The 14,071-nt window shown below is 34.5% G+C and overlaps 1 protein-coding gene and 1 long non-coding RNA gene across 3 annotated transcripts in view; one reads left to right on the top strand and one right to left on the bottom strand.

The window, feature by feature from the left end:
- Window positions 1-14,071, top strand: part of LOC141452800 (uncharacterized) — a 107,065-nt gene that overhangs the window by 35,171 nt on the left and 57,823 nt on the right. Inside the window, exons 13-14 of the long non-coding RNA XR_012457627.1 lie at window positions 1,637-1,704; window positions 2,990-3,126. This is a non-coding gene — a long non-coding RNA (uncharacterized lncRNA). The remainder of the gene's footprint in view (window positions 1-1,636; window positions 1,705-2,989; window positions 3,127-14,071) is intronic.
- The window catches only part of Sarm (sterile alpha and armadillo motif), a 135,311-nt gene that overhangs the window by 72,665 nt on the left and 48,575 nt on the right, over window positions 1-14,071 (bottom strand). Inside the window, exon 1 of one of the 2 annotated variants that reach the window (XM_074125232.1) lies at window positions 4,654-4,839. The exons of the other annotated variant lie outside the window; for it this stretch is intronic. Within the exon in view, the coding sequence (XP_073981333.1) occupies window positions 4,654-4,728 (75 nt within the window). The 5' untranslated portion in view covers window positions 4,729-4,839. Of the gene's footprint in view, window positions 1-4,653; window positions 4,840-14,071 lie in introns of those variants that run through there. 2 annotated transcript variants of the gene reach the window in all.

The following is a 14,071-nucleotide window of genomic DNA, read 5'->3' as shown; positions in this document are numbered from 1 at the left end:
GTGTAACCTATCATTAACTGACGAAATTATCAATTTCTGCGTAACTTGCTTTATTTTGTCTTCTTTGTTTAAATTGTTAATTTGCTTAATTACTTAAAAAAAAAAAAAAAACTAAATTTCATGCTGTTGATTTATATCTCTTGTTGCTTCAAAAACTGCAAGAAATCTTTTGTTAAGTTTATTCAAGAATAATTGTTCAAACTTTATTCACATTCTGAATTGCACACTTTAGCAAAAAAAGAAAGGTGCGACAAACGAGTTGTGCTTCTAAACTTTTTCAAGCGGCAATATTTGGAAAGTAGACTGGTAAATGTAGTAAATAACGCAGTAACACTGTTAGTGGGTTAGTATCCCTGTTCACTTGGTTCTTTTGCTTAAATAATAATAATAATGATAGGAGTGAAACATGGATTAATGATAATTGCAACCTGTTGTTTAATAGAGCGTAAAATATCTTTCATGAAATGATTAGATGATAATGCCCAGTTTTATGGCCTCGGGCAAACTGCTTTTAGAAAGTTAATTAATATATAATTTGCGAATACGAAACTGAAACAGGGAGAGAACTCTTTTATCACAATCAATACGGCTGTAGTCAAGTGAGACTGCATAACTACGTTACACTTCCTACCTTCCAATCAGTCTAATAATACTGTACGTGAATATAATTGCAATATTTGGTCACTGTAACCAATTATGCCTATTTTCTTCAAAAGCATATAAACAAAGTTAATAAGATAAATAGTGTTTTGCTAATTTAAAGTTATTTATAAAGACGCTGAGACCAAAGAGTGGTCTGTTTGTGTAGCAAGGTAAACCCATTTTTGTCGTGAATAAATTTCTTGAGAATAGGGTTGTCTTTTTGAAACTTAAGGAGAGAGGCAAATATTGACTGAAATTGTTCATCCTGCACAAGTGTCAACATTTTTGACAAGGACCGTTGATATAAACTTTAAGTATTCCTAAAGATACTCCATCGACGCCTTCAATTTACACTAGCTATCCTTCAAATTTCTAAGAAAAAAATGTTTTTAGCGCATACACATTAGATGCAAGGTTTCCTTAGGTTTTTCTGAATCTACTGTCATAAATCGCACACAAAGACCATTTTCAAATATCACTTTTCAGTCTCGAGAGGCCGCCTCATAACATGATCTCACTGCGAAGACTAAATATCAGAAATGTCTCACGTTCGAAACAAAGCAGAACATTTGAAATTATGAGTAAGAAAAAGTAATACTATTTAGCAGTTTTAACAAAAATTTATAAATTAATGAGTTCACAAATCATCTTTAGTTATTATTTTCTTCTTATTGGAATTATCCTTTACTGTGATCACAAAATTATTAAATGACTAAAAAGTAGTAAGGAAAGAGAATCTTCTCTATCTCTGGCGCCGCTATGATCTAGGAAACTCATCGGTCTGGCCAAGGTGGATGTGTAAAACTACTAGTCACATTTTCATTCCCTTAATTTACGAGTAAAACGTCTCTTTTTTTAAAAGATGACTCTTTTGAAGTTTTTTTGGCAACATTGCAGTTTCTTATATTGTTAAGATGTTATAGTTAACGCTGTGATTCATTAGTTAAACTGAACATTTGGACAGTATTTAAGAAAAATCTATGTTCTGTTACAGAAAATTGAAACTTTTTAAAGCGGAGCCTGCAACCACCCTCTCAAGAAATTGTTTTTACTTTTTGTACAGTAAGTAATCGTAATTTGATATATTTTCAATCCAGGTTGAAGAGTTAATTCAAAACTAATTGACCTTTGTTCTTCGACATTAAAGTTTAAATGTGACTGGAAGTCTAAGATCATTACAACTTACAAGATAGGTCTATTGTCTGTTTGTAAAATGCATTCAAAAACTTTGTTGACTGAGGAGCTACAGCTCAAATTTCAATTTACAATTTAATTAATTACAATTAAGTAGTTATTAAAAGGTTGTTATTCATTGTATTAAATATGTTAAAATTTTCATTTTCGTTAGGTGAAAACTAAGGTAAAACATTCCATTTTAATTTTAAAGATATTTTTTAGATTCCATCTTTATACAATGAGGTTTTGCAATAAAATCTCAAGGTCTTTTAAAAAGATATTAACTTCTTTTTATTTAAAACATGTGTGTACATGTAAATGCGTAAAAAGATGTCATTTACAAAGTAAATTCACTTCTTCTTCTCTTAATTTATTTTACCAAGTTTATTTCCGTAAAAATAAGTGTCTGTTAACATTTACATTGCTTAATACTATGACTCTCATAATGAGTATCGGAATATTTTATTCTTTATTTAAGTGAAGTAAGTAAATAAATTGAAATTATAGTATTTAGTATAGCATTTAAATGCTTTATTCTTGCCGTTCTATTGTAGGATTTATTTGCAGATAAGTATTGTCGGTGCATGTAAAAATACCATTAATAATGAAGTATTATTATTAATATTAAGGAGGCCACCTTATGAATGTAGATATCTTCTCCGGTACTTGTTAAACAACGGGCCTTCAGCATATGTGACTTCTTGGCAAATATGTGAGACATTAACGGATGTAATCATTGACATTTTCATAATTGCGGACCTCATAAATAAGTTAGAATATGTTTTTGCACACAACGTAGCTACTAATCATTTAACAATTTACGATAATAATGGTCAGTTCTCTCTGAATGCTGTCATTATTTATTTTTATTTTTTAACTTTAAGCAATTTTTGATTGTTGTTTCGGCACGGATATATTTCCTCCTCAGAAGCTCTTATTCTGTTATTTCTATGATATTTTGTTTTAGTATTAACAAATACTGGTCTTATTTCATACGTTGAGTAAAAAAATAAAAAGTACCTACGATACAATTCAATTTTTGAAAGTTAAGAGGGTGGGAGAGAAATGGGTTATTTTTGAAAATATTTGTCATGTATATGTTCTTTAAAATAATGTATAACATTATATAATCTAGTCTTCACCTTATCTAAGTGTTAATTTACTTTTGCAGGACATGGTTTGCTTTTAAGAATAACAAAAATTCTGAAGATTAATGGGGCATTGAAATTTCATCATCCTACATACTATCCTTCAAGACCTTTGATCTAACTGTGAAGATGGAAGCAAATTCAATACGGATGGATTAAAGTAAGTTAATCTTCTATAATGCTGGTTAAAAATCAGTAATATCAATAATAGATTCAACATTGTAAATCTTTTTACTCAAGACATTTTATTTGCTAGTCAAATATTTTACGATAATTTGTGAATGTAACCACATTATCTTCAGAACAACCTTGTCATTGAAATATGGAATGTGGAAAGAATATTTTTTGTATTATTTAAATAACTTTAAAATCACTAAACTGAAAAAGCTTATCCTAAATAATTGAACTCGCAAAATTTTTTTTTTTTCCTTTATGTCCGTAAAACAGAAACGGCTACTGTAACTTCATTTTCCATAGTTTTCAGATTAGAAATATTTTTCGTATTCACTGCAAAAAATAGAATTTCAGCAATAATATTGCTAAATTTAATTCACAGCAACAATAAATTGGTGCTAAGACTGCCCAGAATAGGTGAAAGATCAGAAATGTCACTTTATAGGAAAGCCCAAGCATCCCTTCACCTTCACCCTTCAACCGGAAAACCACCTAATTAAATTTTCATGAAAAATTTAAAGGCCTTGCATGAGAAATTCAGTAAACGTAATTTGAAAAGATTCAGCTCGTTTGGGTTTTGATTCAATCATGAAAAACTAAAAAGTTACTTGTACTTCTGAATTTTTGTGTTCAAATTCGGCATTTTAACAATTCCTGTAATCCTTGTTATCGTATTTTGAAAGTGACAGGCCCATCATACATTTCATTAAGGTGGTAGCAACAACCCCCTCCCTAGAATCGAAATTTTCGGTTAAAGAGTAATAAATAAAATTAATAAATCTACTAGGTGGATTCAATGTAGTATAAGGTTTACAGAATAAAATTGAAGTAGTTTTAGATTGTTCTCAGTAGTGATAAACCCCCTCCGTAATGAGTGTTTTCCGGTTGGCAGATTTTCATTGCAAAAATCTCTTGGTCCCATGGTGCAAACAAGCAAAATCTAATTTAATTTTCCTGCGATTTTTCTGTTTTTGTGATGAAGAAGAATTTAGGTGCGATTTAAATATTTAAAATTCGACATGATCTTAATTCATCCCTATACTCAGAAAACGATAAAGTAAAAGAGTTATCTCATCTAAAATTACCCACTACCATATTTTGTATGTGTGTTGTTTGCGGACATACAAAAAATTGAAGTGCCTTGACAATGGTCTAAAGAAGTTACAAACATTATTCTCGTCAAGGTCACAACATTCCCCTCAGATAGTCTTCAATACACTATGTTTTACTGAACTAAAAATAAAAATCAGAAGCAATAAACATTAGGATGTAAAATTTAATTTTCTTCATTTAAATTGTAATCCAGTAAATAAATATATTTAATTCATGATGTATTAATACAAAGAAAAAGAAGGTTTTCAAAACATTTGGTAGGTTAAATTCATTTACAGTGATTTAATGGATATTTACGCTAGATTGGAGTTCTTAATAATGTTATCTGTCAGTTATCTTTGGTCTCAATGAATCAGATTATGTTTTAATTTATAGGTATTAATAAAAATTAATACATTACTTTTTTCGTTGGAATTGCAGACACATTTTTCTTATTAAATACTCCATTACGTTTGTTGATTGGCTGTGAAGGCATGATTGGTCTTTTACTGTCGATTGATGGACAATCAATGTTTAAACATTCAGAACAGACTGCACTGTGTACATTCAAATATAAAACTGGTGGCTAGTGAGTATGGTCGGTGCAAAGCCGGTAGACTAGCGCTAGCCTCGTAGGAGTATGTCCCCTCCTCAGTTTTGATCTCTAGCCCAACCAATCATTTCTTAGCCCGCTAACCTGTGATTCACATCTTCTTAATCTTCCTCACACTCCACAGCTTCTTCGTTGTAGTAAATAATATACACATTATGTTATTTATGTTACTATTTCTAAGAGAGAGCCATCTTCCTGAAACCTTTCCATTACAATCATTTTGGCAACAAACAATACTCTCCTTAGAAAATTATTCTACAGTGCCTAAATCCTTCATTCATAAATAATGTCATGTTGGTTAGTTGCAATTCTTGTTAAATGATTAAAACAACTACCTACAACATCTACAAAATCCAAAGAATCAGAAGCTGTCTCATAGTGTTATATTTAATCGTGGTCTTTACGTTTTTTCCAAGTCATTTCGTCACTGTTTTAATTTTACTATATTGGCCCGACAGTCCCAATTATTGAGTCCTCCTGAAGTAGCCTACGCTTGTTTCCACTTCTTTTTGCAGCTGCTGCTCTCATACAACCAGGTAAGGGGGAAGAATGTAACAGTAAAGATTTTGAATTTTGAGTTTGCCACAAAATGCACGGTGTTTAGTAAATTATTTTGATTGATCAGAAAATGTTTAAGAAATAAATTGATATATAGTTTAATTAGTTCAACATACGTTACAGTTAAATGGATATCCAATTTACAATGTTACAGTTGGTTTAAAGAATAATTCAAAAATGATAGTGGAGTATACTCCTGATATGATATGATTTAAACACGCACTCACTAGCCCAACTCACATGACCGACTGCCCTACACAGACAGACTGCGACTCAAGGTACAAAGTACCTTGTTGTTGTTTGATGATAAACCACAACTTCCAAATTTTTCAATGAATTTACTTAACATACCGCCCACCAAAATTTGGAACTTTTGAAGAACTATGAAGATAATAATATGAGATGTGATGTGATGTGATGAGAAGTTGCGTGATGATGTGGATGGTGGTCTGGATATGATGTAGAAATTGATTAAGGCATGTTCTCATTCAGTTGAGGTAGAGGTGCTAGCTTAGTTACAGGGCGCTTATAGACTCCTTGAGCTGTCTTCACAGTAGCTACTCGAACGATACCATCAGGGCCAGGATGAATACTGATAACTCGAGCAAGGGGCCACTGTAATGGCCAGGTGTGTAAATCTTTTAGGAGGACCATGTCACCAACCTTTAAATTGGTTGTTGTAGTAATCCACTTGGTCCGTTGTTGTAGCGTTTGCAGGTACTCTTTCTGCCAACGATTCCAAAAATGTTGTACTCGCTCTCTTAGATATTGCCAACGAGTTAAGTGATTAAGAGGTACGTCTGTTAACGTGGCTTCAGGAAGAGCAGTGAGTGGCGCTCCGATTAGAAAGTGCCCCGGAGTGAGAGGTTGAAGATCTTGAGGGTCTGTAGACAGAGGTTGAAGTGGCCGTGAGTTTAATATAGCTTCGATTTTTATGAAGATGTTGTTCAACTCTTGGGATGAAAATGTAGAACTGCCAATAAGTTTGCGAAGCAGAGTTTTGGTAGACTTGACTCCTGCCTCCCAGATTCCACCAAAATGAGGTGCGTGAGGAGGATTAAATAGCCATGTGATGTGATGATGATTGATGTGCTCGAGAATGCATGCTTGAGTAGTTTCTGAGTCATGCCAGGCAGCTACTTCAGTTAGATAGTTAGCAGCGCCAACAAAGTTCTTTCCACAGTCGGAGAGCATTTTAACAGGTTTGCCCCTCCTTGCAATAAAACGATCTAGAGCATCAATGAAAGCTTCAGTGGATAGTGAATGCACCAATTCAAGATGAACTGCTTTGGTAGATAAGCATACAAATAAACATAAATACACCTTCACCAGCGGTGACTTTCGTCGAGGCGTCTCCTTGCATAGAAATGGTCCAGCAAAGTCTACTCCTGTTTGATAGAAAGCTCTGACTGAAGACAGCCGCTCGGGAGGTAGATCGCCCATAAGTGGTGCTCGGTTTGATTTGGTCATTTTATGGCAGATGATGCATGTTCGTTTCCGTTGTTTCACCAAACTCCGTCCAGCAGGAATCCAATATTGTTGTTGAATAGCAGCAAGAAGAGTTGCAGGTCCGGCATGTGCATGTTCTATATGAAAATAATCTATCAAAATGTTAGTGAATTGAGAACGTCTTGGAAGTAAAATTGGATGTTTGGATTCAATAGGTAAGGAAGAATGGCGTAAGCGACCGCCCACCCTAAGAATACCAGTTTGATCGACAAATACATTAAGACTTAACATTAATGGAGTCGGGTTAAGGTGATCATTGAACGCTTCCGGATAGTAATGATGTAAAAGTTTGATACATTTGATGTTGGCAGCGTCAAATTCTAAAGCAGTGATAGGACCCTTAGGTCTGATGTGATCGGAAAACTTTGATTTTGGTACAAATCTGAGGGCGTAAGCTAAAGAATTGACCAGACGACGGTATTTAGAAAATCTTTCAGTCCAGTTGATGAAATCCGATGCGTGAAAAGTAACAGTTAACGTTACATGAGAGGATTTGATTTCAGGTATGTTTTCAGACGAGATACTAGTTTCATTTGAGGGCCATAAGGTCTCAGGTTGGATCAACCACGGGGGGCCCGCCCACCATAAGGGATGATTCAATAATTGGGTTGGCAGCAAACCTCTTGAGCAGCAGTCGGCCGGATTGTCATGGGAAGAGATATGCTTCCAGCATTTAATATCGGTTAGTTCGCTGATGCGAACTACGCGATGTGCAACAAAGGTCTTCAATGTGTGTGCTGGAATTTGAAACCAGCTAAGCACAGTAGCTGAATCGGTGAAAAACCAAGTAGATTCGATTCGGAGGTGTTTAATGAATTTGGCAATAGATGTGTACAATGAAGCAAGCAATAATGCACCACAAAGTTCCAAGCGGGGAATTGTCATGGGCTTTAGTGGAGCCAATTTAGATTTAGATTTAAGGAGGAAAACTTTCCTCTTCGAATTCACGATGGAGACTATGTATAGTACAGCACCATAGCCTCGTTCCGAAGCATCACAAAAGCCAACAATGGAACATGGTGCCTGTGTATCGTCCAACATAAGGTAGCGTGGGATACGAACTTGTTGAAGGTTAGGTATATCTTGAAGAAAATTCTCCCAAGTGTGCAAGATAGCAGTTGGCAAATTCTCATCCCAACCAATTCCTAATTTCCAAGTCTCTTGTAGAAGTATTTTAGCGATAAACACAGATGGGGACACGTAACCTAGAGGATCATAAATACGTGCTATTGTGGATAATATCATCCGTTTGGTAGGAGGTAAAGCAGACATATGTATCTTGTATGAGAAGACATCTTGTATTGGATCCCATTGCAACCCCAAAAGTTTAACAGTTGGTTCTTCCATTTCGCTAAAGGATATTGGCATTACCTTACATTGATCAGGACTAGGTTTGATAACGTCTGAACTGTTGCTCGTCCATTTGCTCAACTGAAAACCTCCTTTTGATAATAGGGCAATTAATTGCTCTTTAATAGATAATATCCCGTCGATAGTGGAAGCACCCGTGACTATGTCGTCAACATAGGTGTCATGGGTAAGAGCCTTAGTGGCTAGAGGAAAAAGTGCACCTTCATCAGTCACAAGCTGTTGAATGACCCGTAAGGCCAAGAAGGGAGATGATTTGAGACCATAGGTAACTGTGGTTAACTCGAATTCTTCAATGGGGTGATCAGAAGAAAAGCGCCACAAAATATGTTGATAGACTCTATCATCAACGGATATAAGTATCTGACGATACATCTTTACAATATCTGCAGTAATCACGAATCGATGTTTTCGAAAATTCAAAATGATGTCACTGATATCCGTTTGTAGTTTGGGGCCTGCACCCAGATAATCATTTAGTGATCCAAAAGTTGTTCTGCAAGAACCGTCAAAAACAACACGCAATTTCGATTCACCGTTTACAATCTTCGAAACCCCATGATGAGGTATTACGCATTTTGCGGGTCTGTTAGTTGTTACCATGTGCCCCAGGTCAAGATATTCTTGCAGAAATGAATGATACTGATGGGAAAGAGCGGAATCGCGTGCAAGCTTAAACTCCACATTGCGTAATCTGTGTAAAGCACACAAATGTGTTGGGCCTAGATAATTAGGTACGGAGAGAAATGGCAATGAAACGACATAACGCCCATCAGGCATACGAGAATGAGTAGCTTTGAAATGATCTTCGCAAAATTGATCGTCGGGTGATAAAGTGGGCTGCTCAGTTTTGATGGTCTCGATTTCCCAAAAAGGGAATAGACATCTGAAGAAGTAATAAAGAATGATGATGTAGATTGAGAACAGGAAAGCTCCGTGCATTTACCCATAATAATTTGACCAAAGATGGTACTAAGTAGTTTTGGTTCCTTTTGATTAAAATTAAACTCACAGGGAGGTGAAGAACAGTCTAAGATCTGTAAGAAAAGATCCGCTCCGAGAAGAAAATCAATAGGACCTGGGTTCCAGAAGTCAGGATCCGCTAAATTCAGATGAATGTAGCGTTTCCATATTGATGGGGGTAACCTTTGATGGGGTAATTGTTGTGTAATGATTGGGATAACAACAGCCTCTGTGTGGAGGTCAGGTGATACGGAGCAAAGTGATCGTAATGTACACATTACCTTGTTGGTTGGTGTTAATAACGTGGATTGACCAATTCCAGATACAGATATGTTAAGGTGAATAGAGGGTAATTGTAACATGGAAGCGCATGATTCTGTTATAAAAGAGTATTGACTACCACAATCTATAACTACTCTTATCGGATGGAAAACACCATTAACGTCACAAATTTGAACAATTGCTGTGCCCAAAAGCACTTCCGGGGTATGGTTAGCAGAAATGGCAGAGAATGCTACATTTGTAGCGGATGGTTCCTCCTTATTAGTAGAAGGTAACTGAGGAGTTGGCTGAGTAATGGATGGCATACTAGGTATGGATGGTTGTAAATGTAAGGTGGTATGATGACGTCCTCCACATTGGCGACACTTCCAACGAGAAGTACATTCTCTCGTACGATGGCCAGGATAAAGGCAATTTTTACAGCCAGCCCAATTTTTTAAAATATCATAACGTTGTTTAGGCGTGCCTCGAACATAAGTGGGACATTCCGTAAGCTTATGCCTTTGCTTACATAGAAAACATGTTGGAGAACGAGAGGAAGAAACAAGTTGATTCGCCTCGTTCACTACTGATGGAGAAGAGGTTGTATTTGTAAAGAATGAATTGGAAGGTTTGATAGGAGTTCTATTTGATCTAGTGTTATTGGGCTTAAAAGGTTGATTAAGGATTGGAGTTAAATCCCTTTTGCCCCTTTCTGTAATGTCTTTGGCGTTTACCTTCTTTCGCACAAATTTGGCTAGGTCATCGCAAGTGGGAAATTCATCTGCAGCAGCCAATTCGAATGACTCTCTTGTGCTTTCATCCAAGCAGCGAAGAGCTAGTTCAAACATAATGTACTTTGGCGAATTAGGAATTTTAATTTTTTCGAAGGAAGTGACATTTTCAATGACAACCTGCATAAAGTGTTGCAGTGAAGCTGCTGTAGCTTTACCTGTGAGAGGTTTAAAATTCAGTATCTGGTCAAGGTAGAATGCTGCGAGTTTTCTCTTATTGTCATAATGTTGAAGCAATGCTGACCAGGCTTGTTCGTAGCCTACCTCAGAAACTGGTACATGTTTAATGACAGAAAGGGCAGAACCCTGTAAGTTAGCAAGAAGAAAGTGATATTTCTCAACAGCTGTCAACGAAGTTTCATCATGGACCATGGAACTGAAAGTATCTCTAAATAAGGGCCAATCTTGCAACTTGCCAGAAAATACTGGTATTGTGATATGAGGAAGTCGTGATCGAATAGAAATACACTGAGATAAGTCTAACAGTGAATTCTGAATTGAAGTGGTAGGCCTGGGTTGATATGAGGCGCAATGAATTTCAATAATACCCCCGGCTTCATAATAAAAGTCTTTGGTAGCCCTAAGAATTGTCGATTCTCGTTTAGACGGAAATTCCGATTCTGCATCCTTTGCCAAATAAAGTGACTTAATTTCAGCCCATTCATTCATAAATTTTTCATAAGTTACATCAAGTGATCTAAACATCCCTTTAAATAACGAAATTGCTGTGGAATCAGTGCTAATTCGGCGGCCAGTCTCACAGATTGACTTAATATCATCGGCTAGCGAAAAGGCCTTGTCTTTATGCAGGGTAATTTTTTGATCTAATGACAGCTTGAGAAGTTCCGTCATGTTAAAAAATGTAAAATAAAATGAGATATACCGGAATAAGCAAAGATAGATATTAAGGGAAAAGGAAAGTTACAGAATTCAGAAGATTAGAGCAAAATCAGAAAGCTAGAAAAATAATACAAATAACATAAAATATGCATGAATTAACAACTACTGTAAACGTCTATAAACAGAGACAACAAGATAATATTACATATAATTTTAACTTAACATAGGCTTTGATTCAAGATAAATACAAAGAATTATGAAAATAAACACAAATTAAATAAATCAGAAATGATTACATTGAATAAATGAGAGCTTAATAGATATTGATAGTTAATATTGAAATGCAGTTTGTAAATATGAAAATACAATAATTAATTACTCTTCTATTTAGGATTATACCTAAATTTTATTGCCACACTTCGTAAAGCAACACACTTTAAAAATTAACGGAAGCGATAGCTCTATGACGCTTTAACTTACGGCAAAAATCAGAACTAACGACAGCGTACTCCTAAACTCGAGACCGCATGGTTAGTTATTTCTATAATTTAAAGATTATTTAGATGAAATGACGAATTTAGTTTTATTTTAATTTTTCAAGTGTGTTAAGAAACTATAGCTATGGTTTTTTTTTGAAAATATTAATCAGTATTTCACAGTAACAGCAAAAATAATAATATAATATAATATGGTTTTGATTGAAAATACAATTATTTTTAGTTATTTAGGCATTATAGCCTGATTGAGACAAACACTGTTTAATCTGAATGTTCTATAATAGATGTGGACTGTATATCTGTAGATCGTTAGTTCAAAATCCGGCCCGGATGGGACCAGAAAATGTTTAGTAAATTATTTTGATTGATCAGAAAATGTTTAAGAAATAAATTGATATATAGTTTAATTAGTTCAACATACGTTACAGTTAAATGGATATCCAATTTACAATGTTACAGTTGGTTTAAAGAATAATTCAAAAATGATAGTGGAGTATACTCCTGATATGATATGATTTAAACACGCACTCACTAGCCCAACTCACATGACCGACTGCCCTACACAGACAGACTGCGACTCAAGGTACAAAGTACCTTGTTGTTGTTTGATGATAAACCACAACTTCCAAATTTTTCAATGAATTTACTTAACAACGGTTTTAGCGGCTAAGATCTCGAAAAAGTAATTTTTACAAAATGGTTTGTGTCCATTTTTGGACGGCATAACTCATTTAATAAAGAAACGTTCATAGTTCAAATGTTACAATTATAGTTGCCCCACCAGATAAAATAGGCGATTACTTTCTTTCGCTTACTTCTTTTATTGTTACTGCTCTTATCGTCGAGAACTTTTAATTAAATGGGGCAATTGGAAATACAGATTGTTGCAACCATTTCTTGTAACAGAACAATGTAAATAAATAAAAACATGAACACTCCTTAATGTGGTAGTCTTTTCTTAGAATTCAAACAGTTTTTTCCTTTTTCCTGGCAAAATGACATCAATTTTCTAAAAGGCAGACGCACATTAGCAACCATCTCCCATAAAAACTGTGTGTTTATTTATCACAAAAACTCATTTAGTCTCTCTCTTTCACCTTGTTTAAATGAGTTTCGGGTGGAAATTGCGCAATATAACCATTTCGAGAAAAGCATGTACTAAAAATAAATGTTCGTATACGAGGTTCGCTCTATCTTTTACCCAGTAAACTGTTTGTGCGGACGTCTAGCAACAGAACAGGTGATTTTTGTAATTATGCCAAAGGACATAACCACGGTTTACGGTTACTTATATAAATAAAATACTATGTATTAATAGTTTTACTGTATTGGCAACTATCAGTATTGAATGATAGATTAACTCTACAGGAAGGGGGGAAGAAAGGATATATGCAATAAAGCTGTAACAATGCAATCTAGGAGAGGAGGATGCGATTCCCGGAACAGTTGCAATCAGGCGCGTAGAATGGTGAGAATGCTTTTTTATATGGATCTCTGGAACTATGCACAAACCATATTAAATAATTAAAATAAAACAAAATTGTGATTAAAACACTCACACGACCTTTCTCATACTAAAATTATCAAAGTTATAACTCTTAAAATTGCCTTTTTTGTTATATTCTTACCAACTTTTTAAAACATTAAACTAAAATTACAACTTCAGGAAAACCTGCTCGAGTACTACTCTAAAACAAATTTTTAACATGATTAATTGTTATAAGGGTATAAAATGTACATATGTATATGAGGTTTACAGAAAATCCGAAGAGCTATAATCTAATAAATCTTAAAAGTTAACAATCCATTAAGTCAAAAAAATACTTCCGACTGAGATACTTTATTCAAACTCGAAATTTTGGCAACACGTTTACCTTTCTTAGCACAAAAATAGCACTGAACGTTTTGCAGAAAGCGACTTCAGAGCAAATCTACTCACCCTTACCCTTAACTGAATTTTCTAAAAAATTTTTCTAAATAAAAGTTATAGATTGATGCAGTTGTAATCACTGTAAGCAGTAAAAAATGAAAACTTCCTGCTTGAAGAAATATTGTTTTTATATTAGAAAAGAAATAATGAATACGATGGGGAGTTGAAAGAAAAAGAATGTAATATATATAAATGGTGAAGAGTTATTATCCAAGGCCAAGGATAATAGTTTTTATCGTTATTGTATTATCACAGATAGTTGCTGTACTTGTCTTCTTTTGTTGTTGTTCTCAAATCAAATCGCTATAATATTTATCACTATAGATTTAAAACAAATCTTCTAATCTTCAATATTCTGCATCATTTATAATTCAGTTAGTACATATATCATTTTTGGCATAAAAGTAGTTACTGTTGCTGACGTCAGCTTATTCAGTCGTTTTTGGCATTCCCAAATTTCATTATTTTATCAATAGAATCAAAATGTGGCGGATATTACTTCCATT

This window comes from Rhodnius prolixus, unplaced genomic scaffold (genome assembly GCF_049639745.1).
Source record: "Rhodnius prolixus isolate KJV_2025 unplaced genomic scaffold, Rpr scaffold_3, whole genome shotgun sequence".
NCBI lineage: Eukaryota > Metazoa > Arthropoda > Insecta > Hemiptera > Reduviidae > Rhodnius > Rhodnius prolixus.
This window is presented reverse-complemented; position numbering and strand designations above follow the sequence as displayed.